Below are 27,774 nucleotides of genomic sequence, written 5' to 3' on the forward strand. Positions count from 1 at the left end.
TAGTTTTTATTGAACCAGAACAGTGTCTCATGTGCATCAGTGAGTCTTGGGTGCCCATGACCTTGTCATCAATTACCTGTTTCCTCCATATATCTCTGAACTAATCTCCTGATATCTTCCCTCACAATCTCCTGTCCTCCCAAGACCTCCTTCTCTCAACACCAAGCCTTCTCCCGAATATCCCCCAACACATCCGACTATCAACCACATTCAAATCCTTCAGACGAAGCCTGAAAACCCACCATTTCAAGAAAGCCTAAAGCCTGTAATGACCCCACTGCCTCCTCACCACTACCAGAGCTACCGCCTCACCAACACCGGAGCTGCCGCAACCCCTCAACCTATTGTCTCCTTCCCCACCATTCTGTAGAATATGAGCCTGCAAGGGCAGGGTCCTCTCCCCTATCACTCTGTTATTGTTAGTCAGTTTACTATAAATTGTATGTAACCCCCTTCTCATGTACAGTACCATGGAATCAATGGTGCTATATAAATAATAATAATCCTTCCATGATCTGTTTTTGGTAGGATTAAACCACCACACACCAGGAACACCGCATGAGACCTGCCACTTGGGAAATGCAAATGCTCAGAGCCACTTTAGCCATCACAATTTAGACTTTGTCAATGTCACTCAGATCCTTACACTTTCCCATTTCTCTTACTTTCAAGACAACAATTTCACAAACTGACTAATCACTTGCCATCTAATATCTCCTATTCCTTCACAGATGCCATTATCACAAGATAATTAATACTATTCACTTCACCTGTCAGCGATGTCAAATGCCAATTGGTGAAGAATACAAAGAACTTTGAATTAAAGATCAAAGTCAATGTGTTAAGAGGGACGGTTATTTTTAGCAGAAATTTTGCACCAAAATCTTCACAGCATTCTGGTTACAACTGATATGAATGAAGGTATTTCATACCCAATCTAATTCCCATGAGAAGTTCCCATGCTACAGCTTCAAATGCACTGTTTCTTACACCACTAATCGTGTGTTATAGATTTATTCCACAGCAATGAGCTGATTTTTGTAAAGTAGTAAATACTACACAAAAAGACTCCACAACCAATTTGCACACTATATGGTATCTCCAAGTGGCGAAGACAATTCGTGTGGCCTAGAATAACCCCTTAACGAGCAGGGGCATTTCAGTTTTTCGTTTGTTTTTTTTTTTCTCCCCAGAGTCAACTTTTTTTTTGCCCGGCCATATGGTCATGTGAGGACTTTTTTTTTTTTTTTTGCAACACAGGTTTTACTTTTGAACGATACCATTGCTTTTTACCATGTGTACTGAAAAACAAAATTGCAAGTGCAGAGAAATTATAATAAAGTGTTTGTAAAAAAATAAATATAAAATAAACAAAAAAAACCAAAACAAAACGGCATTTTCCAAGCTCTCTATTTTTTGCAATGTTGGACTGGATGAGGGCTTGTTTGCACGCAGAGCTGTTTTTAGGCCGGGATCACACATACGCGAGATACGGCCGAGTCTCGCAGGTGAAATCCCTCCTCTGGCGCCGGCATTTGGGAGCGGAGCGTGCAGCTCCATGTAATTCTGTGCGGCTGCACGCTCCGTTCCGCAGTGCCGGCGCCAGAGGAGGGATTTCACCTGCGAGACTCGGCCATATCTCGCGTATGTGTGATCCCGGCCTTATGGATACCATTCCGAGATAGATGTGATGTTTTCATTGCCCATTACTGCACTATATTGCAATGTTGCAGCAACAAAAAAAACAACAAAAACAGAATTCTGGAATCTTGATTTTTCTTGTTACGCTGTTTACCGAGCGGATTCTTTTTATATCTTGATAGGTCAGGCGTTTCTGAACAAATTTATCATACCAAATGTGTATTTTTTTTGTTTGTTTGTCCGTTTTATTTTGAATGGAGCAAACAGGGGGTGATTTGCGCCATTTAATTTTTTTTTTTTTTACTTTTCACTTTAATACTCTCCATGTTAGGGCAGAGACAGACCGCCGAATTTCTCGTGCGAGAAATGCATTGTAATCCTCGTACTGGCTGTCGGCTCTCCTGACTTAAGCTTGACAGCTGCATAGAAATACATCATACTGTCTTGCTCAGGTCAGGAGAGGAGCCAGTCCAGTCCACGCAGTGCGATGCGATTCTCGCACGAGGAGAGCGGCAGTCCGTCTTTGCCTTTAGCCTAGAAGCTGTAAGCATCTGATCGCTTGGGACACACATCCTGCTATGTGTAACAAAAATACTCCTCTGCCATGAGCACCGACCACAGGGCGGTTTTCATAGCAGTTCGGCAATGACAACCACAGCGGTCTCCCGTAGACCATGGATTGTTATGCCAACCCATCAGCGCCCCGCGATAATGTAACAGAGGTGTTGATGGGCAGAGCTAATATGAGTATCCAATTTGCACAAGTTAAATGCCGCTGGAGCCACATCTGCAGGTATGGGTCAATAAGCAGGTTGATAGCACTCCAAAGCCATGCAGCGGCAACACAAAAGACCAGGTGCCGGGCTCCCGGCAGCCTCCAAGTTTAATTTGTAGAGGAATGGCTTCAGTCACTGCCCTCTACATATTAAGCGGCAGCTTTAACCCTTTCACAACATATGACAAGGTAAACTTGTGCCATATCCCTGCCTTTGATGCGGACTTGCAGGTTAAGCCTGCATCTTTCCCGGCACATGATGGTCGATTTAATCAGACATCACATGCCTTTTACAGCCGCAGGTGGAGTAGAGCAGAGCCTGCAATTTGACAGCAGCATTTAACAGGCGACAGCAGGGAAGCATGTCATTCCCCACTCCCATCAGCGTGCCCATGTGATCACAGGGCACCAGTAGGTTATCTTGACAGGCAGACCTCCAGCTGTCATTACAGTCCTCCTGTGAAAGACAGTATACCACAAGCGATCAGACGAAGTACTATTAAATACAGTAAAAAGTGACAAAAAAAAGTGAAAAAATATGAAAAAAGCTCAAGTCATCCCTTTTGCTTCATTAAAATCACCACAATTTATTAAAAAGAAAAAAAAACAAACACACATTTGGTATCACCTAATCGTTCTTAAAAAAAAATTATACAAGATAAATTATTCTGATCGGTAAACCGCGTATCAAGGCAAAATTTTTCCAGTACAATATGTGGTAGAATAAATGGTGTCATTTAAAAAAAAAACTCCTGCAAAAAAACCCCCCCCCCCAAAAAAACCAAGCCATCCTACAGCTATATTGATGGGAAAAAAAGTTATGAATCTTGGAAGGGGAGGAAAAAACAAACACAATGGAAAATTGCCATGTGATGAAGGGGTTAACCACGCCCTGCCACTGGCTGACAAGAAGACAATGTAGCCTGTATATCTGCAGTCATCAGCACATACAGTTGCCAGAGGGGACAAATCTGGCAAGTTGCAACTCCCTGTTAACAGTCAAAGGTAGAAATATATATAAAAAAGGGGGTTATTTTTTGCATTATGAAAAGGAATTGAAAGATTTTTCCATATAACTTCTACTTCAGTTTTTCAACGTCTCCATTTGTTGTCATTCAATAAGAATCTTCATTGTTTACTTCCAGGTGATGTAAATTGGACCATGGTTATCGGATATCTATACAGATTTGATACATATACTGTGACTAAATCTTTCACAATGTTTAGAAGACATTACAAGGAGGTGCTCGGAGAAGTAATCCAAGCTGGTCATCATCTTTATGACGGGTTGAAGCCTGAAGAAAAAAAAAAAAAAATCAAGACATCTTAGCTACTGTATAGTAAAAGCAAGTATGTCAGACCGAGGAGCAACATCGTGAATGAGCTTAAGTTATCTGCTCACTCACTGGGACACAGACCATAAGGGAAAAACAGCTCAGCCGGCAGAGCAAAGTCTCTGCTGAAAACGGCCAACATGACAGTACACTGCAGAGCGACTGTTTACCTCCAGGCACTGTAGTAAACAGGTCAGTGAGTAGATAAGTAAAGTTCGTTCATGCCGACAAAGTGACAGGGCATGGTCTGCATCTTCAGTGCATGTGGGACAACAATGGCAACTTTCCTTCAGAGCTTTCTATTTTAAAGGGAGGACTCAACCACAATACTGTACATAAGGGTCCAAGAGTGCTGTGACGCTTCCATTTCTCACAACAGGCCCAACTTTGTTTAATATTCCCAGTGAGAGCAAAAAGATCAGACAACTCTAATGTTGCCAGTGTCTGTCTAGTATGAGGAGGGGAGGAAAATGCAAAATTGCAAGGAGAAATTTTACTGTAATTAGAAAAAAAAAATGTCATGTATTTAGAAACCTTGGCATATATGTCTTTATTGTGGGCTTAACTGAACGGTAAACCTTGAAAGAATACTAAACTGCAGAGGAATTCCTACTTAACAAGTCGATTTTGATTGGTTGGTAGTGTAAAGATGCTGTGGCCACACCAGTACAAACGAGAGCTGAAAAACCGTGAATATGACACATATTTGAAGTTGTCTCTATATTTGAAAGTAAATTAAGTCATACAATTCACCACCCTCTTTCTCTAAAAGGGAAACAATAGCAATGGGTCACACCACCACTGGTTTTGCACACCCCCAAACCCATCTCCAAATGAATCAAATCCTTCAAGATGGAGCAAGTCACCATATTAACAAATTAAACCTTGTCGCATTCTCAGCCCTCCTGGCTTTAAAAGAAGGGTGGTAAATAAACTTTAAAAAAGGAAAAAAAAAAAAATACGAATTAAAAACGGACAGGCATGTATGAAACCCATTCAAGGGGGGGGGGGGGGGGGGTCATTTTAAGTTTTTTTGCTTTCTTTGAAACTAAATCTTAATCAAGAAAAAAAAAATGGGGAAGGACAAGGGCAACACCAACCGGTGCCCCCCAAAAGCACACATTCCATGGAAGTTTGTATTCCCAAGGTTTTTTTTTTTCTTTGTGCACAAATTGCCTCAATGTACACCGTATGGTTTTACAGAATGTACTATTCCAGCAGAGTCCGAGGCATGATCCACTTGGCAGGGCGTTGATTAAAAGGACAAAACTACTTGAAAACTACGTATCACAGCAGTCAGAATTGTTATTTGCTTGCTATATTTGTGGTCTTTTTCCTCAGTTCAAGTAGCATACAACGTTGGACTGCTGAACTCATGCACACAGCTACCAAAATGGAATGTGGGGAAAGGGGCACACGCTATGCACATTGGGTTGCAAAATGATCAGGAAAATCAAGACCTAAAGGGTGATGATATATCAATGCTATTATTCATAAAAACCTTGTTTAGTAATAAAAAAAATTGCTTTGTTTAAATATGAATATTATAGTCTGCTTCTCAGGGTTAGGAAATAAGTCTTTGTATTTGTTTTTCGCTTCCGAAAAGCAGATTGTATCTACTACAACTCCATGTCCTGGGCTTCATCTTCCGAGAAGTCAGACATTGAGCTTTCAGATGAGCTATCGCCTGTGCGCTCTTCTTGTTCTTTAAGCGCCTCCTCTGTTGCATATTTCTGGATGTACTCTAGACATTAAGAGAAGAAACGCAAAGCATTAACTCTGGAGCACGCTTTCATGGTCAGTACATTAAAGAGAAAACTTACTTTAATAACTTGTGATTTCAATAAAAAAACAGGAACAGTCCTCAAAAACTTTGTTTTCATCCCCAAGTTTTCTAATACAGGTTCTTCTCAAAAAGTGAAATGCATATTGAGTAATTACAATGTGATCTATTTCAAGTGTTTATTTCTGTTAATGTTGATTATGGCTTTATTCTTTATAACATCGGCTTGAAAAAGGATTATAAAATCCTAAATACTTGGCCAGCGCTCCATTTGCATCAATTACTGCATCAATGCAGAGTGGCATGAAGGCAATCAGTCTGTGGCAATGCTGAGGTGTTATGGAAGCCCAGGTTGCTTTGATAGCAGCCTTCAGCTTGTCTGCATTGTTGGGTCTGGTGTCTCATCTTCCTCTTGACAAACACCACATAGATTCTCTGTGGGGTTAATATCAGGTGAGTTTGCTGACCAATCAAGCACAGTGATACTGTGGTTTTTAAACCAGGTATTGGTACTTTTGGCAGTGTGAACAGGTGCCAAGTCCTTCTAGAGAATAACATTTCCATCTCCAAAAAGCTGGTCGGCAGAGGGAAGCATGAAGTGCTCTAAAATTTCCTGGTAGACAGCTGCTCTGACTTTGGTCTTGATAAAACACAGTGGACCTACACCAGCAGATGACATGGCTCCCCAAACCATCACTGATTGTGGAAATTTCACACTAGACCTCCAGCAGCTTGGATTGTGTGCCTCTCCATTCCTGCCTCAGATTCTGGGACCTTTATTTCCAAATGAAATGCAAAACTTACTTTGATCTGAAAACAACACCTTGGACCACTGAGCAACAGTCCAGTTCTTTTTCTCCTTGGCCCAGGTAAGACGCTTCTGGTGTTGTCTATTGGTCATGAGTGGCTTGACACAAGGAATCCAACACTTTTATTCCATGTCCTGGATATGTCTGTGTGTGGTGGCTCTGGAAGCAATTACTCCAGCAGCAGTCCACACCTTGTGATCCTCCCCAAATATTTGAATGGCCTTTTCTTAATCCTTTCAAGGCTCTGGTTATCCCGGTTGCTTGTGCACCTTTTCTACCACCCTTTTTCCTTCCACTCAATTTTCCATTAATATGTTTGGATACAGCACTCTGTGAACAGACAGCTTCTTTAGCAATGACCTTTTGTGGCTTACCCTCCTTGTGGAGTGTGTCAATGGCTGCCTTCTGGAAATTTGTCAAGTCAGCCGTCTTCCCCATGATTGTGGACCCTGCTGAAACAGACTAAGGGCCCTTTTTACATGCTTAGGAAGTCTTTGCAGGTGTTTATTGATTATTCTAATATACTGAGATAATGACTTTTGGGTTTTCATTGGCTGTAAGCCATAATCATCAACATTAACAGAATTAAAAACTTGAAATAGATCACTTTGTTTGTACTGACTAAACAGGGGAGGGGGGGGAGGGAGGCAAAACCAAAACAAACGACCATAAAGTCCATGGGTATAAAAATATGAAAAATCTTTATTAAACAGTACATAGAGCAGGTGAGGAAAGTGCACCAAAAAAGTAAAAACCACTATACAGATGCACGACTACTACGAGAGCACACGGAGCCAGGGAACCGCAGTGCATACTGTGACAACCTTGCCTCTGTCTACAGCTACATTATGATAATTTGCAGATATGTTCGCATGCTATAACTGGTTTCTACCTTGATTAGTCCCTACTATGGGAGTGGAAATCCTTGCTATAATTTTAATTTTAATGTGATAAGCATGGTTCCCTGGCTCCGTGTACTCTTGTAGTTGTGCATCTGTATAGTGGTTTGTACTTTTTTGGTGCACTTTTTCTCACCTGCTCTAAGTACTCTGTTTAATAAAGATTTTTCAGATTTTTATACCCATGGACTTTATGGTCGTTTGTTTTAGTTTTGCCCTCCCCCCTGTTCCTTGACTAGTTAGTTACTAGTTATTCTTTGTCCACCATTTTGATCAGCAGATAGGTATCTCTATTCAGTAAATCTCTTGGGCACTTGTCATGCTGATATATTTTATGAGCTTATTTATTGTAATGACTATATAATATACGGGTTTCACAAGAGTGCTTTATAAACACAAGAGGTTTTCCCATTATAAACTGGTTAAGAACCTTAAAAGGGGCCATTCAGTGACCAAGTTTTGCCCAAAATAGTTGATAATGTGCTGATCAGTGGGTGTCCCACCACTGAGATCCACATCAAATGGCAGAATGTGGAATTTCTGTCCCTGACCAGGTTAAAAGTACTATAAATCATCAAGTATCCTGTTTATAGGCGATAAAGGCTTTTTCTGGCTAAAAAGAGTTTAGCACATTAAATGCAGTGTGTAGATCCATGCACATGATTTTTTTTTTGTGTGTTTTGTGTTTGCAACACATTTGTTAATACATCATACGAGTAAGTACTCATTAATACAGACTTACTTACAGCTCTGCATGAGTTCAAGTTGTGCGAGGCTAATTCCATCCGAGTCAGTCAGTAAAAACCAGTTGTGGCTCCTCCTTGGCAGGTTGTGTTAAGGAGATCTTCCAGGCCAGATGTCAAAATCAATTCATAAGCCACATCAAGTCTCCTACAGTTACCAATGCTCCATGGTGCTGCACCGAGTCCTGATGCCACCCAGTGGTAAAGTTACTGTAGTAACTAGGGGCCATGCAGTCTTCCCTACTGGAAACTACTGTCTTCAAAGGGAGATTTGTAGTTAAAATTCTGCACTGCCGCCAAGATGAATTTCAGGAGAGTATAGTTGATTCACGGTGGTTTTATTCAATGCGTTTCAGGGGTCTCATGCCCCCCTTCATCAGGAAATACCACACATGTGAAGGGGGCATGAGACCCCTGAAACGCGTTGAATAAAACCACTGTGAATCAACTATACTCTCCTGAAATTCATCTTGGCGGCAGCGCAGAATTTTAACTACAAATCTCCCTTTGAAGACATTAATTTCTCTGGTCGGTGAAGACCTGTGGATCTGCAGCAGCCGCTATCTACATGCTCTAATCTCATCCTAACCAGGTGAGCAAATTTGGTGTATATTCTCCTCTGTGTAACGTGGATAAGACCCTATTGCGCTCTTTGTCTCCCCATTGTTTTGCAATAGTTACCTACTGGAAACTACGGTATACAGTCATTAAGGTAACTTGCCTGACTGACCTGGTGCAGGTGGTAACTGCGTCAGTGTTTACCCTTTTGCATTATAAGGTTTTGTTTTTTTTTAGGAAGGGAGTTGTGCCAATTGCTGTTGAAACTGTGGGCTTTTTTAGGTTAAGTTTACACACATTTTATAAAAGTTACACTATCCTTCTATTTCTTAGAATTACACATTTACCTTTAATTTTCTGTTTGTACTCCTCTGGTCGATGCAGATACATTGCTGCAGCATCTCCATTAAGTGGATCTATTGGATTGGGGTAGGCCAGCAGCTGGGGCAAAAAGGACTCAAATATATTGGTAAGATCTGCAATATTTATATTTAAAAAAAAAAAAAGTTAGACATCCTGATTACACTTTTCCAGAGTTCAATTTAGTTAAAAGATTATCGGCCTGTCTCAAAAATATCAAAATTGCTTTGCCTGAATCACCAAGTGGCACACTGAGTTTGGGCACACTTCAAAGACGGGTCAGAAGGGATTCAACTGTTGGAGGAATAGTACATTATAAATACATAGTGGTGTATATTTACACTATACTACAGGGCCTGCATGAGACTATTCAGTGCTTTGGCATCACACATTTTGTGACCTTGTACTCCATTTGTATGGGGGTAGGTGCTCATTCCAATGCTATTTTACAATATGTGACCAATTTACCAAGTAAATGTATTTCTAATGGTGCTACTGATATGAAATCATCAACAGACGTCGGTAACAACCAACCCATCCAATCTACACAGGGAAAAGTCAAACCATAGAGGTACATAAAGTTGTGTGTAATTATGAGAATTGACATGGAAAAAGTATTCAACGCATTTACTGAAATTTATTTAGCACTTTGTACAAAAGCCTTGGTTGGTGATGACAGATTCAAGATGCCTCCTGCATGGAAAAACTAGTCACATGCATGCATTGCAGGTGTAATTTTGGCCCATTGTTCCACACAAACACCTTTCAAATCCTGATGGTGCAGTTGGCTCCTTCTATGAAAGCTTGAATTTGAGTGTTTTCCATAAGTTTTCTATTGGATTCAGGTCAGGTGATTTGCTGGGCCAATCAAGCAGCTTTATTTTCTCTGAAACCAATTGAGAGTTTCCTTGGCTGTGTGTTTGGGATCATTTGTTTTGCTGAAACGTCCACCCTAGTTTCATCTTCATCATCCTGGTAGATGGTTGCAGATTTTTATCAAGAAAGTCTAGGTACATCTGTCTATTCATCCTTCCTTTAATTATATAAAGTTTGCCAGTTACTTATGCTGAAAAAACAGCCCCACACCATCATGTTCCTACCTCCAAACTTCTCTGTTGGTATGGTGTTTTCGAGATAATGAGCAGTACCTTTCGGGCTCAATACATGGTGTGTATTATGGCATCCAAAGAGTTCAATTTTGATCTCATCTGACCAGTCTATATTTCACAGGCTTGTCTAAATGTTAAGCAAACTTTAAACGTGCTTCAACATGCTTTTTGTTCAGCAATAGATTCCTGCATGCCGAGTGTGCATACAGGCCATGGAGGTTGAGTGCATTACTTCTATTTTTCTTGGAAAAAGTTGTACCTACCGATTCCAAGTCTTTCTGTAGCTTTCCCAAGGTGGTTCTTTGTTATTGGATAACTCTTCTGAAAATTCTTTTCACTCCTGTCTGAAATCTTACGGGGAGCACCTGGTTGTGGACGGTTTATAGTTAAATGATGTTTTTTCCACTCAGGATTATGATCCCAACATTTCTCACTGGAATCTTCAGTAGTTTAGAAATTCTTCTGTAACCAATGCCATCAGTAAGTTTTGGAACAATAAGGTTGAAAAGGTCTTGAGACAGCTCACTGCTTTTACCCATCATGAGATGTTTCTTGTGTAGCACCACAAGAAGAGGCCACCAGTTGAACCACCTAATATTTTTCACTAAATGGCAGGATTGCTTTCCATTTACTGATGGCTTTCAGCTGGTGTCATGTTTTACCATGGATTTCTGCACTTCTCTTTCTTCAAGTGTTCAATACTTTTTCCCAGTGTCCTTTCTCATTATTACAAAACTTAATTTATGGACATCTATGGTTTGATTTCTTTGCTTGTGTGGATTGGCTGTACAGACATCTGGTGGTGAGAATTTCATATCAATATCACCTTCACAAGTATATTTGAAAATTGGTAATGTGTTCAATACTTATTTCACCCCCTGTATTTAGTAATAAATGGTTCACAATTGGGTCAGTGTAATAAGTCTACTTCAACACAGTCAAGAGGCAGAAAGAACGTGTAAAGCAGATGACAAACCCTACAGCAGTTGCAAGACTATCTATAAAAGAAAAAGCCATTCAGACACTGGAAACAAGGCTAGAAGTGAAAGATGCTCATTAGCCATCTAAAAATGCAGTTACAAGAACTGGATGGAAGCTTTGGACATTTTCAATGTATAAATTAATGTAGCTCAATTAATCTGTTGGTGAAATTCACCCACCACATGAAAATCTGTACAAACACAGAGCTAGGGTGGGATAGACAACTTAAAGAAAAGGTTTTGATTTTAGCTGCATCTGACACAGTGGAGCAATAGCATCAGTTGGCTAAATTATGCTTTTTTTGCCTGTTTCTTTTTAACACTTCTCAACCTACCCCATCAAACTATACGAAATCAAGAAAGAAGCAAAATCAGGCTGCTCTTAATAAAACTGTAATTAAAAGAATTTGAGAATATTGCAAACATAAGACAATAAAAACTGAGAATAGTCAGTGTATGATTAACTGACATGAGTAGTGGTCTTAAAGAATCCCTTTCCCATCACTACTCCAGTGTTAAGAGCTATTGCTTTTTTGCTCATATGCCTAGAAGTTTTTGCAGTAGGGACAACCAACTATTTTACAACAGATAAGTCTTTGCTTTACAAATCAGATTTTTCAGAGCTGCCCCTACCCCAAATTACCTTTTTTATAAACACCATCACGTATATCAAACTACCTATCACTCATTCAGCAACCTATCAAAAAGTTGCACTCTATTGCTGAATCAAAAAGAAAAGGGGCATTTATAATGCAAGAGTATTGTGAACACACAGTGTTAAAAACGTTTGTTTCACAATTATCTTGTTGTGTAAACAGGTTGCCAACCTGATGAATAAGCAGAATGCTTGCTTGTTAGCTGGGCGAACTTATCTATTGAGCAGAGTTAGGGTATGTGCACACGTTCAGGTTTTTTCGCGATAAAAACGCTATAAAAACTCATCAAAAACGCATGCATTATGCATTCTATCATTTAGAATGCATTCTGCATGTTTTGTGCACATTTTAAAATGCGCGCGTCTCCTGCCTCCCGTGACGTCACGGCTTGTGATTGGTCGCGTCGCCCATGTGACCGCGACGCGACCAATCACAACGCCGGAACGTAATTTTAAAATACTGAAGGACCTAAAATTAAGTCACGGCTTGCTGTGATTGGTTGCGTCGCGGCCACATGGGCGGCACGCGACCAATCAGAAGCCGTGACGTCACGGAAGGAAGGAAAAGCGCGAATTTTAAGCAAACAACGCTGCCGGTTCCCTCGGTAAGGTCCAGGCTGCGTCGGAGAGGTGAGTATAGCAATATTTTTTATTTTAATTCTTTATTTTACACAGTAATATGGATCCCAGGGCCTGAAGGGCAGTTTCCTCTCCTTCAGACCCTGGGAACCATCAGGGATACCGTCCGATACATGAGTCCCATTGACTTGTATTGGTATCGGGTATCGGTATCGGATTAGATCCGATACTTTGCCGGTATCGGCCGATACTTTCAAGTATCGGACGGTATCGCTCAACACTATTGACGACTCATCCTTAGCAAAGGTTATTAAGGTCGGCGGCTGGAAGTACTCTATTGCGGAGCTGCTCAGTCTTCTGATAATGGCCGTGGCAGAATACTACACATCCGCCTCCTATTCAAATCAATAGGGGGCGGCTGTGTAGTACCCTGTCGCAGCCACTATCAGAAGACGGAGCAGCTCCAAAATCGAGTAGTCCTGGCCAGTGGCCGCTGCCAAGAACAGCTGATCGGTGGGGGTGCCAGATGTCGGACAGGTCATCAATGAAAAAAAAGTAGTGGGCAACTTCTTTAAAAGCAGTTTGTCACGTCAGAGACTGCCATTAACCTGCAGATATAGGATTAATCTGTAGGTGGTCACTACTGAAAGTACAGCACCCAGGAGAAAATGAACTTTATTTCTCCAGGGAGCCTCCAGCTTTCATTCATGGAGGTGTGCCAGCGTGGCTACAATAATCGCTAACTATACTGGGAGCGGCAGCACTTTGACTGACAGCCTTGGGTCTGCAGTGCATCAGTGGAGAGCCAGCTGTCAGTTAAAGTGGCGGGGCGTGCTCACAGTATAGTGAGAAATGACTGTAGCCAGGCTAGCACGCCTGCATAACAAAGCCGGAGGGTTGCGCGAGAAATAAAGTTAATTTTCTCCCAGGAGCCACACCTTCAGTACAGTCGCACCTCCACAGTGCTAATAGCCTGCAGATTAGTGTTATTTAACCCAAAAGGTTTACTTTAAAGAGGTTTTCCTCTACATTGCAGAATGCGCTCATCGATTTAGACCTTTTAAATAAGTCTTTTTGTAAATACATACTGCTGCCATATGTGCATCACGTGACCCTGGCTGCAGCCACCGCTGACATCCGCTGAGGTCATGTCAACTTTTGGACATCTCTCGATTCACCCAGGCGTGAGCCAGGAGCACGCACCCCCCACCCCCGATTGACTGGGCTGAGTGGCGTTTCACAGCCCAGTAACCAGTGGGCGCTTGCGGCCAGTGAACGCATAGGAGAGGGGAAAAGAATGAGCTGGATACTGGACTGTGACGTGTAAAGTGGTAGGTGCATTGTACAATGTAGTGGACCACCTCTTTAAATGTTGATTTGTTTCAAACAATTTTTTTTTTTTTTTTTTAAACACCTCACCGTACAGAGCTGTCCAGGTTTGATTGATGACATCTAGACACACTGTACCTGATCTGTGGAGAGGCAAAGCATCAGGACAACAATTATTGCACCAAATAGTCATCAAGAGCTCAGGGAACATTGCTAATAAAAGTACAGTTAGACATTACCAACCTGTTAGCACAGTATTGCCTAATACCAGAGAACACAATAAGCGAACTAGATAATGCTACGCATGTGATCATAAATATTAATGGCTGAGCTACTCTTTAACCAGTGTTCCTCAACTCAAGTTCTCACGACCCCGCCAACAAATTATGTTTTCAGGATTTCTTTAGTAGTGCATGATCTGTTGGTGGTTCTTGAGGCATGTATTCGTTGCGGTGAGTGAAGCTTGCATGGCCCTACTGCTGTGGCAAAAAGCAGCACAACTATAGTCGATTGTATCCTCATGCTTGACATTGTAAAGGCTAAGGGCCAAAATCAAAGCAATTTCACCATACTTCTGGTGTAAATTGCTCGGAGTTTCCACACAAGTTTCTCCCAGTTCTGCCAAAATGGATAGCTCCGTGTTGGGACAAAAGCGCATACACGGGGATGCGTGGTCTGACAAAATGAACAGAGCTAGGTCGGGATAGAAGCAAGGCGAGGGAGTGACACCTCAGCTCATCTAATTCAAGATGAGCTGTGGTGTTCCTTATGGAAGAAATCTTACTACAGCCATTGACTGCAGTAAGATGTAGTGTGGTGCTTGATACTGGTCAGATGCTCCTGAATCATTAAGAGGCGTGACTCCACCAATCTCCCTCAAGACCGGTGTGAATATCGTCAGTCCTTGACGAATTGAGGCCTATATGTTTTTTAGCATCAGATTGCTACATAGTGCCTGGAACGTACACTGTGCCAGCAAAGAATGCTTTAAACTCAGACTTCAGAGCTCTGTCAGGGGCAACTGATCTGACAGGCGCAGCTCACTTAGTTTCATTTCTCTATTTTCAGTGGTTTGTCTGGGAAACCCCCTCCTCCCAGTACCTTCCTAACTTTAAAGGCCGTGTGAAACCTGAGAAGCCTCTTGTGCTGCAGAGCTGCAGGAGATCAGATATCAGTGTTTTGGCTTCTCCGGCTCATTGCTCCTGAATGCGTCACACCTTTGATGGTTAGAATTTGCTGTTTTTATTCATCCCAATTGTTTTTTAGCTTGTTTTATGAATAGCTAGTGCTAAATTTGTGGATTTGTCATAGAAGGTTTTGTTAGAAATAAGAGTGTGCTTCTCAGGCACATTGCGCCCTAACACATTATCTCTCTTGCTTCACCTTTTCTTCTGAAATGGCGAGGAGAATATTTGACTTGTCAAATGCCCTTCATGTTGAGCAAGTGCAAAATATACTGCTTGATGATGAGACAGACCACTTACAGCTAGAAGATTTAGGGGAAGAAAGTGACATTGATTCAGAAGATGATGTGGGAGAATGTCCAGATGTGTCTGATACAGATCAAGACGGAGAGAGTGAGGAGGATGCTCAAGACGTAGAAACATATTACTTTTCTGGTTATTAAACATTTTTTTTTCCCCACCTGATTATGTGTATTCTCATTTATTACATTCCTATTAAGGTAACTGATCACTTTTAGAGCATTGAAATTTTAAAAAAAGGAAAATATAGCCAATTTTCTAGCCTGTGCCGGACAGGCGCAATGCCCCTAAACTCGTTATGAAACATATTGCCCCTGACGGAGGGTTAAAGAAACTCAAGAAATATCTTATTTTTCTTTTAACAATGTATAAATCTGTGTATATGCAATTAAAGTGCAATAAAATACATACCGATTGGCTTCCTCTGCTCACTCAGGTGACGGCTGTTCCAAATCATCGCCTCACACTAGGGTTTAGGTGTGAACCAGTAGTGGCCTTCACAATATAAGTCTGTGGAATTTCTGAATGAGGCTTTACAAGCTTTCATTGTAAAAATGACTTCCATCTCACACCTCAACCCTAGCGTGATCCAACAAGATGGAATGTCATTCAGGTGAGTGAGAAGAGGACCAAAGCTGGAAACTGTGGGAAGGCTTTTGAGGAGTATTTTATTGCCAATATTCCATTTCTTGGGAGTGCTCCTTTAATGTGAATGTAGCTCATGGCTGCACTAAAGGGTGTAAATAACTGGCATGTTCCACAAATAATACATATATTGAAGTCAAATAGGATATGCAGAGAAAGACAGTATGATGTGCTAATACAAAGAATTGAAAAAGAAAAAAAAAGGAAAAGTTTAATTACAAAATAAAGCTCTCCATATACTGCAATAATAATTTTTCTTTAAAAGTTTTGTCATAACATTTAGACTATGGAACTTTCAAGGGCAACTTACGCTTCATCGATGTTGGGGTGAAATATTTTGTTCATAAATCCTAAAAAAAAAAAAGAAAGAAAGGCAAAATATTTAAGAACCCTGGATTTGGCAAAATAAATACCGTACCTCCTTCATATTAAAAATGGCATGCAATATATCAGGACATTGAGCACTTGCTGCAGCTAGAGCAGAGTTTTGTGCATATTCTTCACACAGCTTTAGTTTTTAGTTGTGGTTGAACTTTTAGAATAATATATATAAATGTTTTTATTATCCATCAACAAAATGCTACGCTTTGAAGCAAATCTGCATGAATTTGCCCATGACTTGTTCACAATATGACAAGTATCTTTTAGATAAAAAAAAAAAACTATAGTATTTCCCTGTATGTTATTTTAAAGTTCATTTGTTTAATTATGTCAAAAATGTGAAAATGGTCTTAAGGGTGAGATATATAGAATTCCCATTCTATGCCAGCGCTCACTCTCCCTGGGGCTCTTGTGTGGTTGTTGCGACATGTGACCTTGGCTCCCAATCAGCATTGGTGTCATTGCCCTCGCCATTTGTCGAACTGAAGATGAAGTCAGATCAGCTGCAGCCCAGAATTCCTAGTCATGTTCAAAATGTCCGAAGTGAAGCGAGCACTGATTGGGCGCTGGCGTCATGTGTAACAACAACCGCACTAAAGCAGAACAAGAGGGGAGTATAAGCTTTTATTTTATTGGGGCCAAGCATGGAGTATGAGAAGGAGCTGTTTAACTTCTTCAACCTTAGGATTGGTCATTACCATTTTTATTAATGGGAATATGGTCATGACGTTTCTGCAAGCAATGCAGTCCTGTCATCACTTACGCGCCAACAACTGAGACGCAAGATGATCATCATAAAACAGAGGTCAAGATACAGAACCAGGCACAGTGGTTCATGCAGAAGAACCGGGACCACTGCAGTATGATGATCAATTTAAGTCTCAGATTTTACTCCACGTAAAAAAAGCATTAAAGGCCGATCCTGTGGATAAGACGTAAATGTCACTGCTTTGAGCAAAATCCTTAAATACATTCATGCAGACAGATGAAGCGGTAAAGGAGGCTAGAAAATATGGGACAAATGTAAAAAATATCACAAACACACACACACACAACCCCCCACCTCCAACTTGTCTTTTTGTTGATGACTTTATTTTTTCTTCATCATGCTTCTTCCACTTTCTATGATCCTGTTCTAACTGGGCTTCTGCAGTGCTTCAAAATCCCCTAAAAACAGGATTCAACCAAACCGCAGACAAGGCCATAGAATACAATGAGATGAACTCAGATGAAACAAACAGGCTTTTAGAGAAGAAAAGAAAAAAAAACAAACAAAAAAAAAAATACACAAACTGATTAAACTTGTATTCATTGTATTATATGGCCCCATTGGAGAATCGCACTAAAAAATGGGATTCAGACGGAACACCCGAATGAACTGCAGAAAGCCAGTGTGAACGAGGCTTTAAGACACATTCACACCGGAAATACTTTTATGGAAAGATCTGCAGCTTTTAAATTTTGAGACCACTTCTAGCTCCGACTAAAAATATTGATGCAAAATACAACCGTGCGAACGAAGCCTTATTTTTTTCTTTTCAGAGTGAAGGTAGGTCCTGAAAGCCCAGACCCAAGAGTGGCAAATTATTGTAGTTCTGGTAGAATGTTTCCTGCAGGTACAGAAAACCTTTTAAGGGTATGTGCACACGTTGCGGATTTCTTGCAGAAATTTCCTGAAGAAAACCGGAAATTTTCTGCAAGAAATCCGCATTTTTTTTTTTGCGTTTTTTTTCCGTTTTTGTAGCATTCTGCAAGCGTAATTAGCTTGCAGAATGCTAAAGTTTTCCAAGCGATCTGTAGCATCGCTTGGAAAACTTACTGACAGGTTGGTCACACTTGTCAAACATACTGTTTGACAAGTGTGACCAACTTTTTACTATAGATGCAGCTTATGCAGCATCTATAGTAAAAGATAGAATGTTTAAAAATAATAAAAAAAAGCTTATACTCACCCAGACATCTCATCAGCGGCGCCCGTTCGTCTTCCTATAGCTGGTCTGTGCGCAGAGGACCTTCCGTGACGTCACGGTCACGTGAGCGGTCACATGACCGCTCACGACCAATCACAGGACAGTGACGTCATCGGCAAAGTCCTCCACCGCACATCAGCTACAGGAACCGAACGGCAGCGTGCAGTGGAGGCGGGAACACTGCGCGGGACATCGAGGGTGAGTATATGACTATTTTTTATTTTAATTCTTTTTTTTTTACCAATTATATGGTGCCCAGTCCGTGGAGGAGAGTCTCCTCTCCTCCACACTGGGTACCAACCGCACATTATCTGCTTACTTCCCCCGCATGGTGTGCACAGCCCCGTGCGGGAAGTAAGCAGATCAATGGACCCCTAGGTGTGCGGAATCCCCTGCAATTCCGCATTTTAATGAACATGTTGCTTTTTTTTCCGCGATGCGATTTTTTCGCGGAAAAAAAGGCTACATTTGCACAAAAAATGCGGAATACAGTGAAAATAATGGGAGGCATATGTAAGCGTTTTTTTCGCGTTTTTATCACGTTTTTATAGCGAAAAAACGCGAAAAAAACGCGAAAAATCCTGAACGTGTGCACATGGCCTAAGAAGAGGTTGCTTTGATGAGGCATTTGGAAATAATCCAAATACCTAAACCGTGTATTTAGTAAGATTAGCCCCTTCTTCAACTCATCAGCCAATGGCACCATGCCAAAAGCCTGTTAATTTACATGCTGCCTTTGATGGCATTGACCGTTCCTGCACATAGCAGCATCAATAGGATCAGACTCACAATGGCAGCCCAACAATGTTATGCTAGGAATCTGATACAATCATATTAAGTGCAGTGAATGCAGAAGGGCTGATCCCACATATCTCTGGTTGCTAAGGAATCCATTACGTCAGCAATTATGTCACAGGTATTCCCTGTGTAGAGGGGGTTCAGAGACATGCAGGGGACAATCTGACTGTACAAATAACTGTTACCTAATGACCAAGTGCCATTAGATCAGTGGACCTGTATATGGGCACAACAGAAAAGATGGCACAGATCTAACCTAACCCAGTAAAGTAAATTAAAAAAACAAAAAAACATCCTTTCGTCACACAAAAACCGAACATAAGACTGTGATGAACACATTTTGCTCAGGTGCACAAAATGTCAAAGGGGTTGTCTACTACTAGGACAAACCATTCTTGATCAAAAAATTTGGCCCCGATAAAATAAAGCCTATACACTCCTTCCGTTGCCAGTGCCATTACCGTGGTGTCAGCACTCGCGAGGTGTTTGACACGACGCCGAGGCCAATCAGGCACCGGCATCGCTGTCTCCGTCTTCAGACAAATCAAAGATAAAGAGGAAGTCCGGGCTACAGCTGATCTCTGACTTCCTCTTCCTGCTCAATTCACCAGGAGGTGGAGACAGTGACGGCAGTGCAGATTGCGTCACAACACCACACGGTAGCCCCAGGGAGAGCCAGTGCCGACACCGAGGGAAAGACGCCAGCACAGGAGGCAAGTATTTTTATTTTATTTTATTATGAACAAGCATGGGGTATGATAAGATGTTGTCCAAGTAGTGGACAACTTTAAAGAATAATCAGTTTTTATTTCATAAATGCATAGTACATGTGAAGATTGTAATATATCCTAAGTTGTCTATCCAAGAAAATCAGCTTCTTTCTCTTTTTGGGTCACTCTATTCTTGGGTAAAAATCTATTCAGTGAACACAATTTCCCATGACAAAAGAGCACAGTATGTGCTTGCAAGATTCTATGGAGGGAGAAGCTAGACGCAGACATTCTGCTGCAAATTGTTTGTCGATTACAGTTTTCCATAGAACTTTGAGCACCGTCATCTCTCTGTAATGGGAAAGTCTGTATTCACTGAAGACCAATTTTACCCATGAACTGAGATTGGTAGCCCAGGTTGGGAAAAAAGCAATTTCTCTAATATTACAAACTTTGTGGGGGAAAAAAAAAAAATAAAGGCGACGGATACTTTTCAAACATTATCCCAACAGCAGGGAAAACCAACTACTGGTCTTAGTGGTCTTCCACTTTACAGTCAGACAACACCGCTAAGGCCAGTCCTTATGATCACTGTACAGATTGATGGTGAGCACATAAATGGTGGAGATACATTTTACCGTTTAGGTGTTTTGCATTTTTTTTTTTTTTTTTGGGGGGGGGGGGGGGGGGGGAGAGGGATTTTTAACCCCTTAGTGACAGAGCCAATTTGGTACTTAATGACCAGGCCAATTTTTACAATTTTGACCACTGTCACTTTATGAGGTTATAACTCTGGAACGCTTTGGAGTACTGTGTCCAGTTTTGGGCACCGGTGCTCAGGAAGGATATAATGGAACTAGAGAGAGTACAAAGGAGGGCAACAAAGTTAATAAAGGGGATGGGAGAACTACAATACCCAGATAGATTAGCGAAATTAGGATTATTTAGTCTAGAAAAAAGACGACTGAGGGGCGATCTAATAACCATGTATAAGTATATAAGGGGACAATACAAATATCTCGCTGAGGATCTGTTTATACCAAGGAAGGTGACGGGCACAAGGGGGCATTCTTTGCGTCTGGAGGAGAGAAGGTTTTTCCACCAACATAGAAGAGGATTCTTCACTGTTAGGGCAGTGAGAATCTGGAATTGCTTGCCTGAGGAGGTGGTGATGGCGAACTCAGTCGAGGGGTTCAAGAGAGGCCTGGATGTCTTCCTGGAGCAGAACAATATTGTATCATACAATTATTAGGTTCTGTAGAAGGATGTAGATCTGGGGATTTATTATGATGGAATATAGGAATATAGGCTGAACTGGATGGACAAATGTCTTTTTTCGGCCTTACTAACTATGTTACTATGTTACTATGTTCAATGGATCCTGCTGATTCTGAGACTGTTTTTTCGTGACATATTGTACTTCATGTTAGTGGTAACATTTCTTCGATATTACTTGCGATTATTTATGAAAAAAACAGAAATATGGCAAAAAAATTTAAAATTTTGCAATTTTCAAACTTTGTATTTTTATGCCCTTAAATCAGAGAGATATGCCACAAAAAATAGTTAAGAAATAACATTTCCCACATGTCTACTTTACATCAGCACAATTTTGGAGTCAAAATTTTTTTTTTGTTAGGGAGTTATAAGGGTTAAAAGTTGACCAGCAATTTCTCATTTTTACAACACCATTTTGTTTTAGGGACCACATCTCATTTGAAGTCATTTTGAGGGGTCTATATGATAGAAAATAACCAAGTGTGACACCATTCTAAAAACTGCACCCCTCAAGGTGCTCTAAACCACATTCAAGAAGTTTATTAACCCTTTACTTGCTTCACAGGAACTGAAACAATGTGGAAGGCAAAAATGAACATTTAACTTTTTTTTGCAAACATTTTACTTCAGAATTATTTTTTTTTTTATTTTCACAAGTGTAAAAACAGAAATTTAACCATAAATAATGTTGTGCAATTTCTCCTGAATACGCCGATACCCCATATGTGGGGGTAAACCACTGTTTGGGCGCACCGCAATGCTTGGAAGAGAAGGAGTGCCGTTTGACTTTTTCAATGCAGAATTGGCTGGAATTGAGATCGGATGCCATGTCACGTTTAGAGAGCCCCTGATGTGCCTAAACGGTGGAAACCCCCCACAAGTGACCCCATTTTGAAAACTAGACCCCTTAAGGAACTTAACTAGATGTGTGATGAGCACTTTAGACCCCCAGGTGCTTCTCAGAAGTTTATAACGTAGAGCCGTGAAAATAAATTTAAAAAAAAAAAAAAAAAATATCGCATTTTTTCTACAAAAATGATCTTTTTGCCCCCAAATTTTTATTTTGACAAGGGTAACAGGAGAAATTAGAACACAAAAGTTGTTGTGCAATTTCTCCTGAGTACCCTCATACCCCATATGTGGGGGTAAACCACTGTTTGGGCGCACTGCAGAGCTTGGAAGAGAAGGAGTGCCGTTTTACTTTTTCAATGTAGAATTGGCTGGAATTGAGATCGGACACCATGTCGCGTTTGGAGAGCCCCTGATGTGCCTAAACAGTATAAACCCCCCACAAGTGACCCCATTTTGGAAACTAGACCCCCCAAAGAGCTTATCTAGATGTGTGATGAGCACTATGAACCCCCAACTGCTTCACAGAAGTTTATAATGTACAGCCATGAAAATAAAAAAAATATTTTTTCCACAAAAATGATTTTTCACACCCAAATTTTTGCTTTCACAAGGGTAACAGGAGAAATTGGACCACAAAATTTATTGTGCAATTTATGCTGAGTAGGCTGATACCCCATATGTTGGGGTAAACCACTGTTTGGGCGCATGGCAGAGCTCGGAAGGGAAGGAGCGCCGTTTAGGAATGCAGACTTTGATAGAATGGTCTGCGGGCGTTATGTTGCGTTTGCAGAGCCCCCGATGTACCTAAACAGTAGAAACCCCCCACAAGTGACCCCATTTTGGAAACTAGACCCCCCAAGGAACTTATCTAGATGTGTGGTGAGAACTTTGAATGCCCAAGTGCTTCACAGAAGTTTATAATGCAGAGTTGTAAAAAAAAAAAAAAAAAAATTTTCCCACAAAAGATTTTTTTAGCCCCCAAGTTTTTATTTTGACAAGGGTAACGAGAAATTGGACCCCAAAAGTTGTTGTCCAATTTATCCCGAGTACGCTGATGCCCCATATGTGGGGGTAAACCACTGTTTGGGTGCACGGCAGAGCTCGGGAGGGAGCACCATTTGACTTTTTGAGCGCAAAATTGACTGTGGCGTTTAGAGACCCCCTGATGTACCTAAACAGTGGAAACCCCCCAAATCTAACTGCAACCCTAACCCCAACACACCCCTAACCCTAATGCCAACCCGATCCATAATCCTAATCACAACCCTAAGGATAATCGCAACCCTAACCCCAAAACAACCATAACCCTAATCAGAACCCTAAATCCAACACACCCCTAATCCTAATTTCAACCCTAACCTCAAACCTAACCCTAATCCCAATACACCCCTAATCCCAACCCTAACCTTAACTCTAATCCCAAACGTAACCCTAATGCCAACCCTAATCCAAACCCTAATCCCAACTCTAACCCTAACTTTAGCCGCAACCCTAGCCCTAACTTTAGCCCCAACCCTAGCCCTAACTTTAGCCCCAACCCTAACCCTAACTTTAGCCAACCCTAACTTTAGCCCCAACCCTAACCCTAGCCCTAAATTTAGCCCCAACTCCTCTAGCTGCTGGCCGGCAGATCATGCGCAGTGCGCCCGCCATTTTCTTACAGAAGGAAGAAGCCGGCGGCCAGAAGAGGACACAGGAGGACACAGGGACACCGGTAAGTATGATAGGGTCCCTGTTATGACCTGGTGGTTACGGAGCGGTACTGAGATGACCTGGTGGGTAAAACCAATCATGGACAAGCTCAGAGGAGGTGGCAGCTCCACAGACAGAAATCACTAATATGACCTAGTGATTACGAAGCAGCACTGAAATGACCTGGTGGGTAAAACAAAAAATGTACAAGCTCTGAGGAGGTGGTAGCTTTACTGACCGCAATCCCTACTCCTAACACCAACACTAGAAATAGCCGTGGAGCGTTCCTATCTCTGCCTAGACGCCTCTTCACAGCCTAAGAACTAGCTACCCCTGAAGATGGAAACAGAAAACTATCTCGCCTCAGAGAAAACCCCCAAAGGAAGATAGCCCCCCACAAATATTGACGGTGAGTGGAGAGGGAAATGACAAACTCAGAAATGAAACTAGATTTTAGCAAAGGAGGCCAATACTATCTAAATAGACAGAGATAGAAAAGGCTACTGTGCGGTCAGTATAAAAACTAAATGTCCACGCAGAGTTTACAAAAATAACCTCCACACCGACTCACGGTGTGGAGGGGCAAATCTGCGACCCCAGAGCTTCCAACTAGCCAGAATATTTCATAATGACAAGCTGGACAAAAGAGACATAACTTAAACTGAACAGAAGGTCATAAGCAGGGAAACACCCAAAAACTAGCAGAACTTATCTTAAGCTGAAATGAACTGGCCAACAGAGAACTTTCAGGAAAGAACTGAATCCACAGGAAAAACATTGACAGCTGGCATCAACTACAGCCAAAAGCCCAGTTAAATAACAAGGCCAGGGAACCGATTAGTGAAAGCAGCTGCTAAGTTCCACTCAAAACCACCAGAGGGAGCCCAAGAGCAGAACTCCCAAAAATACCATTCGTAACCACAGGATGGAGCCCAAGAACGGAATTCACAACAGGTCCCCGAATCCCCCTATTTCTCTGTCCTCTGATCACATCAGAGGACAGAGAATTGCACATCGCTTTTTTTTTTTTTGCGGTCGCCGGTAAACAGTTAATTACCGGCGATTGCAAAACAGGGGTCGGTAAAAACCGACCCCGATCATGTTCTTTGGGGTCTCGGCTACCCCCGGCAGCCGAGACCCCAAAGATCTCCCGGGTGCCGGCCGGCGGGCGCACTGCGCATGCCATTTTTTTGCCGGAAGATGGCAGCGCCCATCAGGAGCCACGAGGAGCACCGGGGGAGACAGGTGAGTATCGGGGGGCTATCGGGGGCGATCGGGGATCCCATTTCTCTGTCCTCTGATGTGCGATCACATCGGAGGACAGAGAAATTAAATGGGAAATCGCATTTTTTTTTTTTTGCGACCGCCGGTAAAACGGTTAATTACCGGCGATCGCAACTCGGGGGCGGTAAAAAAACCCCGAATCATGTTCTCTGGGGTCTCGGCTAACCCCGGTAATCAAGACCCCAGAGAAAATCCGACTCTGGGGGGCGCTATTCACTTTTTGTGGTTTAAGTACCCTTAGCGGCCGCCGTTAAAAGGCGTATCGGCGGTCGTTAAGGGGTTAAAGCATTTCCTGATTTTAGAATAGTTTTAATCCTGGCACACCCTTTCAATACTTTCTCATCAGTTAGAATGGAGGTGCATACTACACAGGCAATTACACCAAGCTGTCCTGTTATACCTGTACAGAGGCAACTTTAAAAAAAAAAAAAAAAAAAAAATTAAAAAAAAGGAGGAATGTAAAACCAAGGAGTAGTCATTCATGGCACAACAAAAAAAACATGTTACAATGTACACATTAGGCACGGATAGCATGGGGGGGAATCAGAAATCATTTCAGTTCATTAAACCTTAAAGCAAAATGGGGGGAAAAAAATCCTCTTTCCTTCAAATAAGAGCTTGTAAATAATATCAGATTGTAAATGAGAAAAACTCATGTATGCCACAAACAGAAGAAAAAAAAATGCGTAAAACTAAGAAGTTAGAATAATTTGACATTCAAGAGCAGCTTTCCATGTTCTGGACAAAACATAATGAAACAGTTAAAAAATTTAAGCAATACCTACCTATAGAAGGAGACTTGAAAGGATATTTATCAGGGAGATCAACCCTAACTTTCCACACTCCACCTTCATATGGTGCTGCCATAAAGAAGAAAAGACCAAGTATGACTAAAGCTTTCCAAACACAAGGAAATGATGTGGGGCATAAACAATCTGTTCATGATGTCAAACAAAGAACATTTCTGAATTCATACACTGAGGATGCTGGAGAATCTCAGTTTTTGAGAAGAAAAGTGTACATATCTGACCACCAGCCATTAAAGGCTTGCTCTAATCCATCTTCCAGCATGCACCAGTTTCCTGCCTCCTCAGAGGCGGTACTCTCCTTGAGTTTGGAATTTCGATCCAGTGTCATGAGCTCTCCAATGCTGCTAGTAGGGGCAGCAATTTAATTAGTAATATCAGAAGATACTTCATGCCTCAAGCAATAGCATGCCTCATGTGTTCTAGTTTATATGTAAAAAGCATTTTTCTATTTGATCTGTTACAATTTTACCATTTTCAGTTCCTAATGGAGAGAGACAACCCATATTAGATAAAAGCAGTTTGCTAGCTCATGGAAAGGGTCCCAAGCTAGCCATGAAGTCTATGGTCTATAAACATCCGAACAATATTTGTCAGTACGGGAAAGTATTCTTTTCATATGGTGATCCCAGATGGACGCCAGTGATGGGCTCACACCATTTGGTGAAACACTGCCAAGTATAATCTATATTTGTGCTCAAAAGTTTACACACCCCAGCAGAATTGTTGCTTTCTTGGCATTTTTTCAGAGAATATGAATGATAACACCACAACTTTTTCTCCACTCATGGTTAGTGGTTGGGTGAAGCCATTTATTGTCAAACTAATGTGTTTTCTCTTTTTAAATCATAATGACAACTAAAACATCCAACTCTGTTTACCAGGGCCACTGTGGCATACAGCACCAAGCTTGTATTCAGATTCTAACACCATCGTTCCTCTTCTCCAAAATGTTTACTGTACTAGTGATCATTTTGGAAACCACAGACGTACCCGGTCTATTTGAAACATACTGTAACTGATGAAGGTCTGAAGCAAGACCGGAACGTTTTACTACAGTGAATCACATTAAAATCACTTAAGATGAGTGCTGGGTTTACTTAATATATGCTAATTGTGTGGGAACCTACCCAGGCATCCTTATATAGTTGTGCGCACGGTACTTTTTACTAATTCCTGATTGTCAGCACACACCCTCAGAGGATCTGTCACCAAATGGCACAATACAAACTGCATATATTAAACAAATCTCATAAGCCTAAAATTTGTCAGAAATTAGGGCTGTATAATACGGATTTTAAAGGGGTTTACTAGGAACACAGCTTATTAAAGCCCATCAGAAATGTAGAGCTATTCTTTGGTCTTCAGCGTGTGGCGATGGGACCTGCAGCGGCACACTTCCTGTTATCTGTTCAAAGCCAAAGAGATTTCCTGTCTGTGCTTTGAACTGCTCAGCCAACAAGTATGCTCTGAATGGTGATGTCAAGGGGGCTTGCCCAGTGAGCTAAGGCAGTGTTGAGTGACTGGATAGAGAGATTGAAAAAATAATTTATATATATATATATATATATATATATATATATATATATATATACACACACACGTACACATACATGCATACATACACACTTCAGGTGAGTAGTAATACAGCATAGTGAGCTGTAATGTATTCTCGCACTCTGAATTGCCCTGCACCGTCTCTGTGTCCAGCAGATAGGATTGCTGCTCTCCATGAAGCCTGCAGTGCCTCTGCTCTCTCTATATTAAGTGTTTGATACACTGCCGATTTTACAAGTTTTCCCACCTACAAAGAATGGAGAGGTCTGTAATTTTTATCATAGGTACACTTCAACTTTGAGAAACAATCTTAAAAAAAAACAAAACAAAAAAAAACAACAACTAGATTTTTACATAATTAAATAAGTATTTGATCGCCTACCAGCCAAAAAGAATTCTGGCTACCACAGACCTGTTAGTTTTTCTTCAAGAAGCCCTTCTACTCTGCACTCATTACCTGTATTAATTGCACCTGGTTGAACTTGTTATCTGTATAAAAGACACCTGTCCACACAACCACTCCATCATGACCAAAGCCAAAGAGCTGTCTAAGGACACCAGGGACAAAGTTGTAGACCTGCACAAAGCTGGGATGGGCTACAGGACAATAGGCAAGTAGCTTGGTAAGACGACAACTGTTTTCACAATTAATAGAAAATGGAAGAAACACATGATGGCTGTTAATCATCCTTGGTCTGGGGCTCCATGCAAGATCTTGCCTCCTGGGGTAAGGATAATTCTGAGAAAGGTCAGAAATCAGCTC

At 41.4% G+C, this 27,774-nt stretch overlaps 1 protein-coding gene across 1 annotated transcript in view; it reads right to left on the reverse strand.

Annotated features, from left to right (window-relative positions):
• Positions 1-1,930: 1,930 nt before the first annotated feature.
• The window catches only part of UBE2H (ubiquitin conjugating enzyme E2 H), a 74,307-nt gene continuing 48,463 nt past the window's right edge, over positions 1,931-27,774 (reverse strand). The window contains exons 3-7 of the mRNA XM_077264422.1: positions 25,434-25,508; positions 15,994-16,033; positions 13,645-13,697; positions 8,890-9,018; positions 1,931-5,494 (exon numbers count right to left, since the gene is read on the reverse strand). Of these exons, the coding sequence (XP_077120537.1) occupies positions 5,370-5,494; positions 8,890-9,018; positions 13,645-13,697; positions 15,994-16,033; positions 25,434-25,508 (422 nt within the window). The 3' untranslated portion in view covers positions 1,931-5,369. The remainder of the gene's footprint in view (positions 5,495-8,889; positions 9,019-13,644; positions 13,698-15,993; positions 16,034-25,433; positions 25,509-27,774) is intronic.

The sequence above is a fragment of the Ranitomeya variabilis genome, chromosome 5, assembly GCF_051348905.1.
Source record: "Ranitomeya variabilis isolate aRanVar5 chromosome 5, aRanVar5.hap1, whole genome shotgun sequence".
In the NCBI taxonomy this organism is placed as follows: domain Eukaryota; kingdom Metazoa; phylum Chordata; class Amphibia; order Anura; family Dendrobatidae; genus Ranitomeya; species Ranitomeya variabilis.